Source organism: Zootoca vivipara, chromosome 5 (genome assembly GCF_965207765.1).
Source record: "Zootoca vivipara chromosome 5, rZooViv2.hap1.1, whole genome shotgun sequence".
In the NCBI taxonomy this organism is placed as follows: domain Eukaryota; kingdom Metazoa; phylum Chordata; class Lepidosauria; order Squamata; family Lacertidae; genus Zootoca; species Zootoca vivipara.
In genome coordinates this window covers 84,894,641-84,912,528 of record NC_142588.1, presented here as the reverse complement: position 1 = coordinate 84,912,528, position 17,888 = coordinate 84,894,641, and the positions used below count along the sequence as shown (strand labels likewise).

At 43.7% G+C, this 17,888-nt stretch overlaps 1 protein-coding gene across 4 annotated transcripts in view; it reads right to left on the bottom strand.

Moving 5' to 3' along the window:
* NAALADL2 (N-acetylated alpha-linked acidic dipeptidase like 2) overlaps positions 1-17,888 on the bottom strand; it is a 784,863-nt gene that overhangs the window by 304,630 nt on the left and 462,345 nt on the right. For all 4 annotated transcript variants that reach the window (XM_035134128.3, XM_035134127.3, XM_035134124.3 and 1 more), the window contains one exon: positions 9,107-9,377. In XM_035134128.3, coding sequence (XP_034990019.3) covers positions 9,107-9,377 — 271 coding nt within the window. The remainder of the gene's footprint in view (positions 1-9,106; positions 9,378-17,888) is intronic.

The following is a 17,888-nucleotide window of genomic DNA, read 5'->3' as shown; positions in this document are numbered from 1 at the left end:
GTTTTAGTCTTTAAGGTACAGTACAAGATTTTTGTTGTATTCATCTAGTGCCCCTTTCAGTACATTGGTAGGTGTGAGAAAACAAGGACTGATATTTCTGGTCCTTAAACGATTCTCAGGTGGGTTGTGGTCTATACAAGACGCAGTAATGGAAAAACCTAAAAATGCATATGTATGGAGCAAGTGTTTCCTGGAGACAGGGTGTTAGTCCTGTTAATAATGTATCTCACACTTACAGTACACATGGTGCTAAGGCACTTTTGTAGTGTGTGTACTTTTGTACAATAAAATAAAATAATCCAACCATAATGAATGGAGTGGGTTCTGTAATGCTTTTAGCTTTCATTTCTGCTGATGTTAAAATGGTATAATCCTGATCTTTATACATTGCTTTCCTTGAGGGGGAAAATAATGCTGTTTGAAAAACAAAGAGGAACACAGCCTTTTATCAGCTGCAGAAAAAAGAACACTTGTGTGTTTGCTTTAGATATGCCAAGGTAAATCCTCTTATACCTAAAACTGTAGCGCTGCTAAACACTTTGATTCATCCATTCAAATGGGGTGCTTACTCTCTAAAATGCAATCTGTGGACTGAAAAGCATATGTATCTCCAGCAAAATCCAGCTTTGCACTAGATAGAATGAATAAATAAATGACATTCTTAGAATCAGAACAAAAGCTTTGATCGGAAAATGGATTAATAGGGGTGCTCCCATACTTTTCTGAAGATATAGCTAGGACACCTTTATATTTGTAAAATTATTTTGTTGCATCCTTCCATGTAATTTGAGAACCTCTGGGATTGGTCTGATTTCTGCTAGGAGTGTCATGCCCCCTACATCTTAACTCTGGTTCAAAGTTCAAAGTTCCTCTCCAGGAAAACAAAATTGCTACTTGTTAACAATATTGTCTCACAATCTCTCTCCTCCATGTAGTGTGCATGCTATTTGGTGCCAAAGAGGAGGCAGAACTGCTCAACACCAACTTTGCCTCTGTCTTCACTCAAAAGGAAAATAGTGCTCAACCTGGTGATAACAGAATAAATGATATAATAATAATAATAATAATAATAATAATAATAATAATAATAAATTTTTATTTATACCCCGCCCTCCCCAGTCAAAAACCGGGCTCAGGGCGGCTGACACCAACAGAACCACAATAAAACATAAAAACAATTAATTAAAATACAGATTAAAATACAGTATTAAAATTTAAAGTGCAGCCTCATTTCAAGTAGGCCATAAATCCAAGCCATGAGGGAGAAAAACACAGGGGTCAGGCTGAGTCTAACCCAAAGGCCAGGCGGAACAGCTCTGTCTTGCAGGCCCTGCGGAAAGATGACAAATCCCGCAGGGCCCTGGTCTCATGGGAAAGAGCGTTCCACCAGGTTGGGGCCAGTACTGAAAAGGCCCTGGCTCTAGTAGAGGCCAGTCTAGCCATCTTATGACTCGGGATCTCCAGAATATTATTATTTGTGGACCTTAAGGTCCTCCGCGGGGCATACCAGGAGAGGCGGTCCCGTAGGTACGAGGGTCCCAAGTCGCATAGGGCTTTAAAGGTCAAAACCAGCACCTTAAACCTGATCCTGTACTCCAGGAGAAAGCTACAGCCCACGATAGGAAAAGAGGTGGTAAGGGAGTACCTAGCTATTTAAATGAATTCAAATATGCAGGGCCTGATGAGCTGCATCTAAGAGTATTAAAGGACCTTGTGGATGCCATCCCACAACCTCTGTCTATAATCTTTGAAAATTATTGGAGAACAAGTAAGGTCCCTGCAGGCTGGAGATGGGCAGATGTTGACTCCACCTTAAAAAACTGGGGGAAATATGACCCAGGTATCTACTGACAAATGATCTTGACGTAGATACCAGGAAAGATCCTAGAACAGATGATTAAATAGTTGGCGTTGTGGGTTAAACCACAGAGGCTAGGCCGTGCCGATCAGAAGGTCGGCGGTTCAAATCCCCACAACGGGGTGAGCTCCCGTTGCTCCTGCCAACCTAGCAGTTCGAAAGCACGTCAAAGTGCAAGTAGATAAATAGGTACCGCTACAGCGGGAAGGTAAACGACGTTTCTGTGTGCTGCTCTGGTTCGCCAGAAGCAGCTTTGTCATGCTGGCCACATGACCTGGAAGCTGTACGCCGGCTCCCTCGGCCAATAACGTGAGATGAGCACCGCAACCCCAGAATCGGTCACAACTGAACCTAATGGTCAGGGGTCCCTTTACCTTTACCTTTTTATGTGAGTACTTAGAAAAAAGAATGCTGTGATTACTAAGACCCAGCATGGGTTTATCAAAAAACATGTCATGTCAGACAAATCTCATTTCTTTTTTTTTTGGACAGAGTTACAAGTTCGGTGAATCAGGGGAATGCTGTGAATGTAGTGTATGTTGATTTCACTAAGGCTTTTGACAACGTCCCTCATGATATTCATCTGGAAAAGCTGGTAAAAGGTGGACTGGATAAGATAACTGTTCATTGGATTTGTAGCTGGTTGAGTGACCAAACCCAAACAGTGCTCATTAATGGTTTGTCATCATCCTAGAAAAAAGTGACAAGTGGGATGACAGAGGGTTCTGTCCTGGGCCCATTATTGTTCAACATATCTCTAAATGACTTGAAGGAAGGAATTGAAGGAATGTTCATCAAATTTGCAGATGACACCATACTGGGAGGCATAGCTAATGCTGCAGAAGACAGAATCAGGATTCACTATTATCTTAACAGATGGGAGAACTGGGTCTGAATGAACAAAATGAATTTCAATATGGACAGATGTAAGGTTCTGCATTTAGGCAGGAAGAACCAGATGCACAAATATAAGATGGGGCACACCAGGCTTGCCAGTAATGCATGTGAAAATTATCTAGGCCACAAATTAAACATGATTGTAGACCACAAATTAAACAAGAGTCAACAGTGTGACACAGCAAAAAAAGAGTTAGTGCTATCCTAGGCTGCATCAACAGAAGTCTAGTGCCCCGATCAAGTGAAGTCATAGTACCACTATTCTGCCTCAGTCAGACCACACCTGGAGTCCCACCATAGTTTTAGAAGGCTATTGACGAACTGGAATACGTGCAAAAGAGGGTGACCAAGTTGATTGAGGGTCTGCAATACAACTAAATAGATATGCTAGTGCAAGCATTAGCACTAGTGAAATGGGTTTCACTCTATGTGCATTCCATGCCATCCCCAATGTTTATCCATTGATTGCTTTCTCCTCCAAGAATTTGTCCAATCCTCTTCCAAAGTCATTCCAAGTTGGTGGCCATCACTGTTTCTTGTGGGAGTGAGTTACTTATCTTAACTATTTGCTGCATGATGTACTCCTTGCCCCCTGCCCCCCCCCAGATCCTGCCTGAATCATTTTTTTATAAAATTCTATCATGCCTTTTCTCTAGACTTGTTGTTGTTGTTGTTTAGTCATTTAGTTGTGCCCGACTCTTTGTGACCCCATGGACCATAGCACGCCAGGCACTCCTGTCTTGCACTGCCTCCCGCAGTTTGGTCAAACTAAGGTTGGTAGCTTCAAGAACACTGTCCAACCATCTCGTCCTCTGTCGTCCCCTTCTCCTAGTGCCCTCAGTCTTTCCCAACATCAGGGTCTTTTCCAGGTAGTCTTCGCTTCTCATGAGGTGGCCAAAGTATTGGAGCCTCAGCTTCAGGATCTGTCCTTCCAGTGAGCACTCAGGGCTGATTTCCTTCAGAATGGATAGGTTTGATCTTCTAGCAGTCCATGGGACTCTCAAGAGTCTCCTCCAGCACCATAATTCAGAAGCATCAATTCTTCGGCGATCAGCCTTCTTTATGGTCCAGCTCTCACTTCCATACATCACTCTCTAGACTAAAAAGTCCAAAATTCTGCAATCTTTCTTCACAGGGGAGTTCCAAGATTCAAACCAGGAGCTTATATATTCAGCCTCAGTCTTAAAGGCACCATACAGTACAAAGTGGGGAAATTTGCTGGGGGTGAAAAATATCTGCAATGCTCTTTGCACTGCATTATGTCTGGGACTTGATGAAGTGTGCTATTATGACAGTCATTTGAAGGCACTTGCTATTTTGAATCCACCAAGTTTATTTACTGGCTGATTTTGTCTCGTATTTTACCTGATCTTGAAAATCAATGCGCTTATGATTTCATCAGGGAGAAGGGGGGCTGACAAAGTTCTGGCACAGAAATTTGTGTTTTTATTTCAACTGGAGCATTTTCCTGAGTCTCCCCCCATCATCCCTCAGCTTTTAATGTGCATTTCAGAGGCTCATATCCTTTCAGAGGTTAAACCTAGTATGTCTGAGATTGCCGTGCTCTTTGTTTCACAGTATCTGACAGAATTCATTGAAAGCTCAGGGAAATATATTTACATTTTCTTTAAGATTTGACAAGATACAAAGCTTAGAGGGGGGGGATACATAAGAGGGAAAACCCCATAAAAAGAGTTGTTAGCAAATAAATATATCTGAAGTAAAATGTAAATGGTGCCAAAAATGTAAAGGAAACATAGCAAAAGCAATTTCCCTCCCACAGACAAAGTCTTATTGGGTCTTATATCTCCTAGATAACAAACCTGGCCATTTTTCATTGGCCTAGAAGCTGCTAGAAAAGGAAGATGTGGTTCTCTATTATCTTTCAGTTTATTCTCTCCCCTAAAACAAGAAGGCACCTAAACTTACCATGTTGGATATATAGAGTGATCCCATTAATGGACTTTAACATTTTACTTTTTTATAGATAAGCAACAATGGAGATTAACCACCTCTATACAATATTTAAATCAGCATGTTCCTATATAGAGTGAGGGTTTCGGCCTCCTCTTAACGTGCCCTTCCATCTCCAGATTCTCTCTGTGCTTCCACTGTGCTTCACTTCCATGTGAATGTACACAACACACCACACCACAACACAACACACTACAACACAACACACCCACCCCTCCAACTAGGCAAGCAAAAGGCCTTTTCATAGTTCTAGAAAACATTCCATTCAGGGAAAAGCACTAGGGAGGATCTCAAAGGTTGGATGGAGAGACCAAGAGGGTGACATTCAATTTATGGACCAGAGTTCCACCAGCCCATTTGGTGTTAGTGCTAACAGCTAAGTTGTCCCACTTTGGTATGAAAAGGTCTTCAGGCCAGGGCTGAGCAGGAATCCATGGTATGGTGATGTGGTCTCAGAAAGGTCCCCATGCTTACTGCTTTTGTAGGTGCAGGAAAAATGCAGCTGTTTTTATATTACCATAAAGAAAACTAGGGCTATTCTGTTTCCGTTCCAAATTAATTTCTGCACCGTTCAATTGGAAACTCCTCTTTGGAAATGGCTACCCGCTGAGTGGCTTTGTGGACTCATGTTTGAGGCTGCCAGAAGTTTATTTTTTAAGAGCTTGGCTTTGTTTGCTATTTGATAAACATGATGCAAAATACCACACAAAATATGCACTTCTGGCAATGTGATGAAAGATATCGCCGAAAAGTTGTGTCGCAGAAAATTCAGAAAGCGTTTTTTAGAGGAAAATGCTTTCTATACTGGGAGTCTGGAGAAAAGAAAGATTTTTCTAAACTCCCTTACTATTGAGTTATAATTCATAAGGCTTTCTAGTCACAAACACAACGCACCAAGAAGTAATTCTTTTCCCTCCCACGGACCTGAAATATGATGAATCGTCTATTTTAATGTGCATTTCACAAGCAACAGGGCCACGATCTGCGAAATCATACACTGACCCCACCTGTTATTATAATGGGGTAAACACTGTCACTTTCCCAGCCTACAGCAAATTACACAAAGGTAGCAAAAGTGGGCCATCCATCACTGGCACTAAGTTTGTTTTCAAAAAGAAGATTTCATATACCATACCTGCCGTTCAGACTCTTACTAGAAAGCACAAATTGGGAGATTCAGGTACAATATGGCCACAAGATGAATGGACATGACAGGCTTTCAAAGAAGCAGAGTGCGGCTGTTCTACAAATAACATTGTCAGAAACCAAAGCAGTCCTGCCGTGAGTGTCTGGCAGTGAGCCACATTTTGTACAGCCATTAATAGCTCTTTCTGCTGGTAGTTCAAGTGAAGAAAAAGACAACAGCAAGGGGGATAAATCAATTACATGCAACTGGATGTGTATGTGTGTGCATTTGTGTATGTCTGTGTCTAGGTTAGAGTCAGTGTGGTAGTGGTTACAGTGTTAGACCAGGACCTGAGAGTTCAAACCTCTACTCATTGAGTGAAACTCACTGGATGACCTTGGGCTAGTCATTGTCTCTTACCTGGCTTTGGGCCGGATGCCCGCCACGCCGATTGCGCAGTGGGCCGGAAGGCGGGGGAGTGCACGGCCGGGCGCGCCCAGGGGCATGTGCAAATGCTATTTCTGGCACACTTCCAACCTGGGAAGCACCGGAAATAGCTTCTGCGCATGTGCAGGAGCCTCCTCCAACCTGGAAGTACACCGGAAATGACACGCTTGCGCACACGCACAAGATATTTCCGTCGCTTTTCCGGGTCGGAGTGAGCCGCTGCGCCACACCGCACCGATAAGAGAGGGCGGCGGCAGGGGCCGCCGGGGGCCGCATAAAAGAGCTTCGTGGGCTGTATGCAGCCCCCGGGCTGTAGTTTGGGGACCCCTGGCCTAACCTACCTTGCATAGAATCATAGAATCAGAAAATTGTAGCATTGGGAGGGACCCCAAGAGCTCCCTCGTCCAAGCTCCTGCAATGCAGGAATCACAGCTAAAGAATCCATGGACAACGGCCACCCAGTCTCTGTTTAAAAACCTCCAATGCAGGAGAGTCCACCAGCCATTGATGCTGCTGTGATACAAGGATTGCAAATTATATGCAGACTTTTCCATAGACTTCAAAATAACTCTTTGATCTGACTAATGCCCTGATCTCCAAGATCTAAGCAGCTTTGGCAGCTTGTAGAGTAGCTTGAACCAACACAATTCAATTCAAAGTTTATTGTAGCTATAGGCCCATATAATCATAAAAACATAAAGCATAAAAGCACAGAGCAAAAAGCATAAAAGCACAAAATTCACAAGGAACGCAACAGCAGAAGACCGTACCACGGCCATCAAAAATAACCATAAACACAGGAATATGAAGGCAACAGTCGGAAGGATAACAGAAGCCTTTAATAGTCGTGTAATTGACCAATTCACCTTTTTTGGGAAAGAACAGAGTTTAAAAACCTTGCCACCTGCAAGGTTGTATGAGGATCATTGTCTTGCAAGATTAGAGCAAGGTGTGACTCTACTGGCGAACCAACCAATTTTATGAATTATTGGTCTTAGTAGGTTTGCCTGAGCATCTCTGTGCAACCGACATGTAAAAAACCAACACAACATTAACTGCCTTGATTCAGATGGTACGGGTGTGTAATTAAGTAAACTGAAGTGGTAGGACTTTTATCTGCTGAAAGCCATAATTCTCCGTAAACTTCCAGGAGGCTTTTATGCAGCATGCTTACCAGATGGATCTTCAGTTCTGGAGGCCTACAGAGATTTGGAACACACATTTCCCAAGAGCAGGTGTGGGTGCTTATAAATTTATATTTTCCCCAAGCTCCTCGTCTATGTACCAGATGAGGATTACAAACCCTCTGGGCTTGGACTGTTCATTCCGATGCTCTGCTCCGCACCTAACACTAAATAAATGTTAAATAGCAGAAGCAGAGTTTGCCATGTGTGTGAAGTTGTGCAGTACCTGCAGATGTGCCCAGTTGAGAAAATCACTCCCCTAGAGCAAATGATAACATCATGTAAACCAAATGTTTCTGATGTTTCAAGTTTGGGCTTCTGCCTAATCCAGGTCTGTGGATGCATCAACAACCATCTTAGTTCTGCACTCCTAACTAGATGAGATTGCAGAAGTTTCACGTTGTTAAATATGGACTGGCTCAATCATGTAGGAAGGAGGTGGGTCTCAAGAGTTCCATTTTAAGAGCAAAAGGGGAAGCGTAAGTGAGCAATGGCAATTGGCCATAGTTCAGTGGTGAAGGGCAGGTAATAAATTTAATTCATAATAATAATAAATGAAATCAAGAACATCATTTCTACCTAATGAGAGACAGGTTTGTTACCTGTCCTGCTGGACAAAATGGTAGGGGGGAAACTGAAGACTGAGAGCTTTGCACACAGGTGTTGTGCCATTGATTTTGACCTTCAAAGCCCTATGCGGTTTAGGACCCTCATACCTACGGGATCGCCTCTCCTGGTATGCCCTGCGGAGGACCTTAAGGTCCACAAATAACAACATATTGGAGATCCCAAGCCATAAGGTGGTTAGATTGTCCTCAACTAGGGCCAGGGCCTTTTCAGTACTTGCCCCGACTTGGTGGAACGCTCTCTCACAGGAGACCAGGGCCCTGCGGGATTTGACATCTTTCCGCAGGGCCTGCAAGATGGAGCTGTTCCGCCTGGCCTTTGGGCTGGACTCAGTCTGACCCCTATGTTTTCCTCCCTTATGGTTTTGATTTGGGCTACTTTAAAATGAGGCTGCTTTTTAAAATTTTAAATTTAAACTGTATTTTAACACGTATTTTAATTAATTGTTTTTCTTTCTTTTACGTCTTATTGTAATTTTACTGGTGTCAGCCACCCTGTGCCCAGTTTTGACTGGGGAGGGCGGGGTATAAATATTATTATTATTATTATTATTATTATTATTATTATTATTATTATTAATGATTCCTCCACTTTCAGGTTGCAACCCAGCAACTATCCCGTGGTCCTCAAAAACTTCATATTAAAGGAATCTTTTGAAAGCTATGTTGGTGCTTAGCAGAGCTGCCTCATCAACTAAACGAAGAATTTAAAAAATCCATCAAAAGCTATTGACATGTATCTAAAAGAAGGCAGTAGACACACCAAAAAACATGAAGAATTCCAACTTCCACTTAAAAAGGTATAAAACATAAACCGAGATGGAGCATGCCAAAAACTGAGTAATAAAGCATACTATATCTTAAACCCACACCTACTTGGCTTCTTTCGAGCCTTGCAAACAATACATCATCCCATTGGTTTAAATCTAGATGGAAGCTGTTTCTTTCTATTTCCTCCCCCCACCAAAATGACAGAGACAAATGGTTACATTACCGTGAGAGTTCCTTTGGCAGAGTAAGCAGCATAGGAGTAGAGAAGGTCTTGACTGTGAAGCTTTTTGGTCTCTTTGCTACACAGCTGTCCATTAGGATAAAAGCATTCACCAGTGCTGTTCAGAGTCACTGTATTTGGAGAAGCGCCCGGCAGGTCAAGGAGGACAGAGTAATTTACGAGCTGGACATCTTCAAGGCCATAGGATGTCCACTGAGCCAGCAGCTTCATTGCAATATCTCTATCTTCTTTCCCACGCAGCTGTATCAAATCTCTGACAACAAAGAAACAACAACAGAAGTACTCGATTAACACATTGGCTTTCCCCAATGCCTCTTCACTTTTCTAATAAGAAGCCTCTGATTTTATTTGTTATGATGACTAGAATCTAGAACAGGCATCCCCAAACTGCGGCCCTCCAGATGTTTTGGCCTACAACTCCCATGATCCCTAGCTAACAGGACCAGTGGTCGGTGAAGATGGGAATTGTAGTCCAAAACATTTGGAGGGCCGAAGTTTGGGGATGCCTGATCTAGAAAATGTATTGTACCTAATTCTCCAACCATCTTATCACAAGAAGCAGGTGGATATATCGCATTAAGAATTTCAGGAGGCCCATTGTGTTAGCCCCGTCTTCTGGTTGTTTTGTAAAACTTGAGGCTAGTCTTCCAAGAATATAGGACAAACAAAACCTAACATCATCTACGAGGAAGACAAGGGACTGGTTCAGACATGGATGCTTTTAGGAAGCTGCCCTCCTGGTCAGTGGCATAGCATGGGTGCAAAAATTCATAGGAATCCCCACCCTAGCAAAGGCAGCAGAACAGCTCAGGTCCACAGTGAGCGGACATGAACAAAGCAAGGCAGACAGCATAGTGTGCAGTGGCGGAGCTTAGGTGGGGGCGTGGCTGGCACACACCCCGGGAGTGTGGCACGCAGGCCACAGGGGCGTGGTGCACACCCTGGGGGCATTGTGCACGTCCTGGGGGTGTGCCGTGCCGCCCGCAGGGGCATGGCATGCGTCCTGGGGCCCAGCACGGGGGTGGGCAGCCACAATGGCACCCCACCAGGATCGTGGTGCTGGGGGTGGTGCGCTCCCCCACCCCCTCTTCCTTCGCCAGTGATAGTGTGGTGCTCTTCCCCACTGGCATAAGGGGGATATGCCCACACCAAGGGTTGTGTCAGCCAGACGGGCTCTCCCCCTGTAGGCAGTGCAGCACAGCCCTGCTTGGCTCTGGTGGGGGAGTGCTCCAGTAGCATCATCAGCTTGCCTGCCCAGGGCGCCAGCAACCCACGCTACACCACTGCTCCTGGTACTCTCCTGATGTTTGGGACTACAACTGCCATCAGTCCCAACCAGCATAACCAACGGGAGGCACTGGGTTGGGGAAAGCTGTGTTTTGTTCCTAGAATTAAGATAACAAAATAATTTGTTGTTGTTGTTGTTGTTGTTGTTGTTGTTGTTGTTGTTAAAGGTTTCCTCCCCGATTTTCTCTTATTAAGAGTGGAGATGCCTTTTGACTAAATGTAGCTGAAATTCTCTGCAGCTGATGGAAGTGAAGGGTCAGAATGGGGTGGGTAGACACCGCCCAGTCAGCTGCCTTAAGGAGGAGAATGTGGTTGGTACACTTCTTAGAAAAATGTCCTTTATACAAAGATCTCAAGAAACATTTATCTGAAGCTCCTAACATTAGGACTTAGCAATGATTCCCCCTTTAAGTTCTTATTGTACCAACAAACTTGCATTTAAAGCAGGAGAAGTTCTAGTTCCTTCTACATCTCTTCCTGGAGACCACTGTCTCTTGGAGGAATCACACAATGAACTTTTGCCCATGGTTCAGGTCATATGAGCTCTGAGAGTTGGGAGAACCTTCAGAATGGTCTTTAAGAGAGCACGAGGAAGGGCTGATTTAATGAGAAACGCAGAGAAACTATACGCATATGGGAGCATGGGGGCACATGGGACCCTTAGGATATTATCCACCATGTACACACAGCATATATGAGAGAACACAACAGATCCTATCTTGTTCCAGCCCAATAGCCAGAAAACCATTTTAAACAAATGAGAATGACATTCACCATCTGTGGTCTATTTTAATACCAAATAACACACACACACACACACACACACACACACATGTTTGAAATGAAGTGGGCTTATGTTAAAGACTTGCGAGCTCTTTTCAAGAGGAATAATAGTCAAAGGTCAACTCTTTGGATTTAATCTTTTCCACTTTATCTCCAATAAGTCTTCAAACAGACTGCACAAAATAGACAAGTTAATCCAATCACTAGTACATTACAAGCTAGTGATTTCATCAGCTATGCCCTTTAAGGCAATGACACAAACTTGGACAGTCCCAAAACGCACAAAGTCGTTTGATTAACACAATTGCTACTTGAAGACCCACATTTCCCACAGGTATTGGAAGCATTAATAGAATAAATAATGGAAGTGAACTCATCCCATACAAATAAGATTGACGCACTTCCCACCAGCCTGCACTTTGCTTCAGCGAGGGAGGTAGTTTTAAATGAAGAGCACAATTATGAAATTGTTCCTTTCACTATGAAATGAACGATGCTTTCCACTCTGTAATTAAATCAATACGCTATTGAAACTTTAGTGACAATATCCTTGATTGAATTAAAGCAACACAAGTGCATTCCTTATTTATTTCATAATTCCTTTTACAGAATATTTTAAAAATCCTGATGCAAATCGTGTTCTAAGCTTTATTAAAACAAATCAGCAGGTATTAAGTGTTTTAATGACTCTTGGGAATATTTTAATCTAGCAAACAAACTCTTCTGAAGTTCTACTAGTAAGGCTAAGGCTGTGATCCTAAGCCTTTTTACTGAGAAGGATATATCCCTTTAGATGAAGTTGAACATACTTCCAAGCAAATATGTTCAGGAGCACTGAGCTGTAAATGGCCCACGTACTTCAACTTCGTGGGGTCACGAAGAGTCGGACACAACTAAACGACTAAAAAACAACATCAACTTCACTGTTCTTGAAGTTTAAAAGTGATTTGTCACAGCCTTTGAACCATGCAGCAATCCAGAATCAGAGTCAGGGGCTACAGAGGCATCAACAAAGGGCTCTGAGCCAGCTGCTGTGCCTGGGGCCATCAGATAGGAGCCCTCAGAAGAACCTCCCATACCACAAGGACCTGTAGGACCATGGCCAAGACCCTCACAGGTGCCTTCCCTTGTGCCTGAGGAACCAATGCCTTTCACAGTAAATAAATCCAGCAGGACACACACCGGGTGGCAGGGAATGGAATGGAGAAAAGGTGTCCATTTTCAGGTCAGAAGGTTGGACCTTTCAGAACCTTAAGTTCTCCACAAGGGGATGGAGTCTAGAAGAGGTAATTTGGAGGCAGGGGTTTAAAAGGCCTGCTGCCTTGCCCTGTGGATCCAGCATCCAGAGCACAACATGATCATTATACTGAATGAGGACCCAGTTTAGCTAAAGTTGGGTTTGGGTTGCCTTGGGCAAGATAAAGCGACTAAGAAATTTTAATAATAATAATAATAATAATAATAATAATAATAATAATAATAATAATGTAAAATAAAAAGTGAGCCCTCACTCTGTTCTATTGTAAGCTATAGAAATTCAGTTAATTGCAATTTCAATTTAACCCATTCTTTTCAATGGGGCGTAAGAATAGCAGCATTTAGCCGCATTGGTGCCCATGGTGTTCATTTGATCTTTATAGGCTGGTTGATCACATACATACATCTTGATTTCTCATTGCCTGAGTACTCGGCACTCAGTGATAGGATTCGAACATGTGAGCATGTTCCACTGTAGTGGTAGAACAATAATGACTCATTCTCACATATGCAAGTCATCCCTTGATTCTGCAGTGATCAAGCGAATAACTTCCCAGTGTGATTCAATCTTTGTTATACAGGTTTGATACAACGAACCATTGCATGACTAGGGTAGCCATATTTTGAAGAGCAAAAAAGAGGACACATTTACCAACTTCTACTTTTAACTATGGATCACTATGACAACTCTATCCATGAAAAGGGGGAAGTGTCCTGGGAAAAGAGGACCTATGGCAACCCTTTGTGAAGAAGACGAAGAAGACGAAGAAGAAGACGAAGACGAAGACGAAGAAGAAGAAGAAGAAGAAGAAGAAGAAGAAGAAGAAGAAGAAGAAGAAGAAGAAGTGGAGTTGTTTGGATTTGATATCCCGCTTTATCACTACCCTAAGAAGTCTCAAAGCGGCTAACATTCTCCTTTCCCTTCCTCCCCCACAACAAACCCTCTGTGAGGTGAGTGGGGCTGAGAGACTTCAAAGAAGCGTGACAAGCCCAAGGCCACCCAGCAGTTGCATGTGGAGGAGCGGAGACGCGAACCTGGTCCACCAGATTATGAGTCTACCACTCTTAACCACTACACCACTGGCCAAGCATTTAAACGGAGGGCTTCATAGTCATTCCTATCATGGGGAAACAATGGCCAGTCAATGTGAAGATGCAAATTCACAACGTAAATCCCCCCCAGCCAACATTTAACTAAAGGATGGAAGGAGATTGGGAATTCCCATCTACATGACCTAGCATGGTGAGTTCCAGAAGATGGTGAACTAAAAGTTCCATCAGCCCCAGTTTACATTGCCAAAAGTCAAGTTTGTTGGGAATTGTCCAGCAACATCTGAAGGACACCATATTGTTAGGAAGGAAGGAAGGAAGGAAGGAAGGAAGGAAGGAAGGAAGGAAGGAAGGAAGGAAGGAAGAAAGAAAGAATGGATTTCTTTTCCTTTGTATCACTATAATGCCAAGTAAATATTAAATTCAAGCATTATTCCTGCATGGAAATAATACACTTTGCATTCTCTTCTGCAGAATATTGTGTTGTTTAACCCAATGGCTGTCAAAATTGTGTTCTAGGGAATTCTGGGGTTCTTGATTAGGATGAGTAAATCACATTCAAAATTCACTTGTGGTTGTGTCAAAGGATTCATGACAATGTGCACCTCATAATCTGTTGCCACCCAGAGAGGTTCCTTGGCCAGTAAGTTTACACGGAACATGTTTCCTGGAGGTAGAAAGTTTGAAAACCATTGGTTTAAGCTACCCAGAGATGAACCACAAAGGATTATAGTTCACAATCTACACCATAAAGCTTCGGCAATCTGAATGCTATTGTGTAAAGCAGTAAAGAGGCTGGAAGCATCCTGAAGGGGATAGAACAATTTGTCTGTACAGCTCATCAGCGCTCAACAGTTATAAGGCTAGGATTCCCTGCCAGCACAGCAGCGTGACAGCCCCAAAAGGTGGAGGGATATGGCTTGTCCCTGAAGAAAAATGAACACTTACAGTACCCAGGCATTTTGATATAAAATAGGCATTAATGGAGGGAGGGAATTGGCTGAACCAGCATGCCTGGCATGCAGCGAGGAATAATTTGCTGTCGCTGGATCTTTTCTAACTCATGTTTCATAAAACATACAAATGAAACTGACCAAAGGAAAGTGGTCAGATGGGGGCTGTGGTCTGCTTTTTAAAACTGGGGATAAGGCTCCCACTTTTTCCATTGGGAGAAATGCAACCTCATTCCTAGGTTGGGGTAAGCTGAACCAATGGCAGAACCTGGTGACTAAAAGACAGAATAAAGCAGACCAGATGTGGAGCCAGGATGCATCAGAACTGAGCAAGAGGCAGCCCATGAGGCTGGAGCCAGAGACAAAAAGAATTCCACTGGCCAAGCATTTAAACGGAGGGCTTCATAGCCATTCCCATCATGGGGAAACAATGGCCAGCCAGCATGGGCAGAATCTAAATTGTGGGGACACTTCCTAAGGCGTATCTAGGAAGATGCTCCAAAGTGGCTCTCAGAATAGCCATTCAGAGGGCTGAGAATCCTATCCCAACACCAGTAACTGACTACAAGAGTTTTTAATGAGATGTCCCAAGGCACCAGTGTGTCAGCGAGTACCTCCTTTGGCATCCAAAAATTATGAGGCTATAGAGCCCACTCCCACAGAAGGCAGTGGTGGCCACCGATTCAGACAGCTTTAAAAGATAAATTCATGAAGGAGCTCTCATGCTTCCCCTTGACTTCCAGGTCCACAGGAACAGAAGATGTGGTATGCTAGCCAGGAGTTTCAGGGCTGCTGGCAAAGTGTCCAGCTCACCACACGTGAATAGAAAGGAGAAGCTCACGTGAACTTCTTCCTGGATCAAGGCCAGGTACAGAACCAAGAAGGGGATGGAGCCTCCAGCTCCTGTAGAAGCTCTAAGCTTGAACTGAATAGTTTATGGAGCATCAGCTTCCAACCATTTCTGAAGTGGGTGAAGGATAAAATCCTCTTGAGGTGCTGGAATGTAAGCTGAAAATTCCAGCTAAGGTGTTGGTGTGTTGGTAGGGATGAAAACCTGGAGAGGCTTAGGGACTCCAACTCACATCAAACAGAGCCAGCATGGCTGATGGTCAGGAATGATGGTAGTTGTAGCCCAATAGCACCTGCTGAGCCACCAATTCTGTACTCCTGACCAAAGGCATTTTTTGAGCTGTGAAAATCCATTTGCACATGGAAGCCACCAAGTGATGAAAATCAGGGTTGTTGTTGCTTTTAACCATGCCTAATGACTGTGTGGACCCTGTAAGGCTCCCAGAGGCCGCAACACTGCTATTAAAGGGCATTTATTCATATGGATTTCTGTCTGACTGGAGCAGGAAGAGACCTTGCTGAAAACACTTCCATAGAGCTATTGTTTTTCTATAAAGGTGCCTTATGGGCAGAAATTCCATCAAAAACTGTCACCCAGGAGTGAAATATGCTTGTGCAATTCTGTTCCTGCTTTTCAAATACTACTTGTTTTGGGTGTGTGTGTGTGTGTGTGTTTTAAATTATTTTCTCCTTTCACTTGACGTGATCCATGTTTGAACTGACATTTCGGTTTAGCTTTTCCTCGAGTCTAATTGTTCAAGAAATAACAGTAGGGAGTTTGTGTGCATGTGTGTTGCAAATGAACTGATCTTTATTTAGGAGGGAAATGACAGCATGTTGGAATGGGAAGAGAGACCGTAAATATACTGTGTACTCATTCCCATCTTCTCAAGCCCCTCTGGAGCCAGAAAGCACAGCTCTCTCACACACACTCTACCCACACTGCCTCAATACACTGCCTCGTACAGTTTTCCCCCCCCCCCTTTCCAGGGGAAAGATACACAAGACAGATGATAAGCAATATCTTAACTCTCCTCCAACACAAAAAAAGTACACAGCTTGATCCATCAAAAAGCCAGTAACTGACATTTGCACAAAGCACCTCAATTAATCCACGGTGTCACCATTTAGAAAGATAAATCTCTATCAATGTGAAAATTGATACTGTGAAAATTGATACTGAGTAGCGTATTTTCTGTGAAAATACGCTACTCTCCCCCTACCCACTCCCCGCTGTCAGCCCCCTACTCTGCCCCCTTTCAGGAAAGTAGCATAATCTGGGCTACAAATGATGGCATGAGGCCATAGAGACTCTTAATCTAAATATAGCTACTTTGATTCCTCAGTGCTCAACCCCTGATCTCAATCATTTTCTGTGCTTTAAAAGGCTGTGATCCTAAATACACAAGCAGTCCTATCCTACCAAAGGCTGCTTTGTCTGTAAATAATTGCAAAAATATAGGATTGTGCCACAACAAGTATAATAATAATAATAATTCCTGCTCTTCACCAGCAGGTTCGAGGCCAGGTTACAATATAATATTTAAAACAGATTACAGAAAAAGAGTGAACCTGGAAAACACACATCCCAGACTAAGGAGGTGTGTCATCAGTATTTGTCCAAAGCTGTAAAGTGGAGAAGCCAGACACACCATTGTGGAGAGGGAATTCTTCGATTCAGGGGCTGCCACAGAGAACACCCTTTTCTGGGTTACCCTTCTAGCTTCTGAAGGAGGTAGAACTACAGAGAGGGTCCCTCTTCTGGTCGTAACATTTGCGAGGGTCTGTAGGGAATATGTGGGGTCTAAGGGACGCGGGTGGCGCTGTGGGTTAAACCACAGAGCCTAGGGCTTACTGATCAGAAGGTTGGCGGTTCGAATCCCCGCGGCGGGGTGAGCTCCCATTGCTCGGTCCTAGCTCCTGTCAACCTAGCAGTTCGAAAGCACATCAAAATGCAAGTAGATAAATAGGTACCGCTACAGCGGGAAGGTATTCGGCATTTCCGTGTGCTGCTCTGGTTCGCCAGAAGCGGCTTTGTCATGCTGGCCACATGACCTGGAAGCTGTACGCCGGCTCCCTCGGCCAATAACACGAGATGAGTGCCGCAACCCCAGAGTCGGTCACAACTGGACCTAATGGCCAGGGGTCCATTTACCTTTACCTTTAAGTCCTGAATGCCAGCAGCCTTCCTGCCCTCAGAAAGAGAGGCAGACCTATCCAGTTTGCCCAGTGGCCTCTAAAAATGATAATAATTCTGGGCAACATGGTAAGACCTGCAGTGGTGTAGCTAGGTAATTTGAGACTTTGGCATTAAAGGTGGGCAAGGTCCATAGCTTGGTGACAAAGCATCTGCTTTGCACTTAAATGGCTCCAGGTTCAATCCCCACCATCTCCAGGTATGGCTGCAAATGTCTCCTGCCTGAAACCCTGGAAAGCCATTGACAGCCATTGTAGATAATGCTGAGCTAGACAAATTACCTGAGACAGCATAAGGCATATTCCAAGATGTCTTAAATTGGCCTTGTGTCCTGAGCCACCATTTTATTCCTGCCTCCACCATCGTTCCCCATTGAGCCATTACTAGG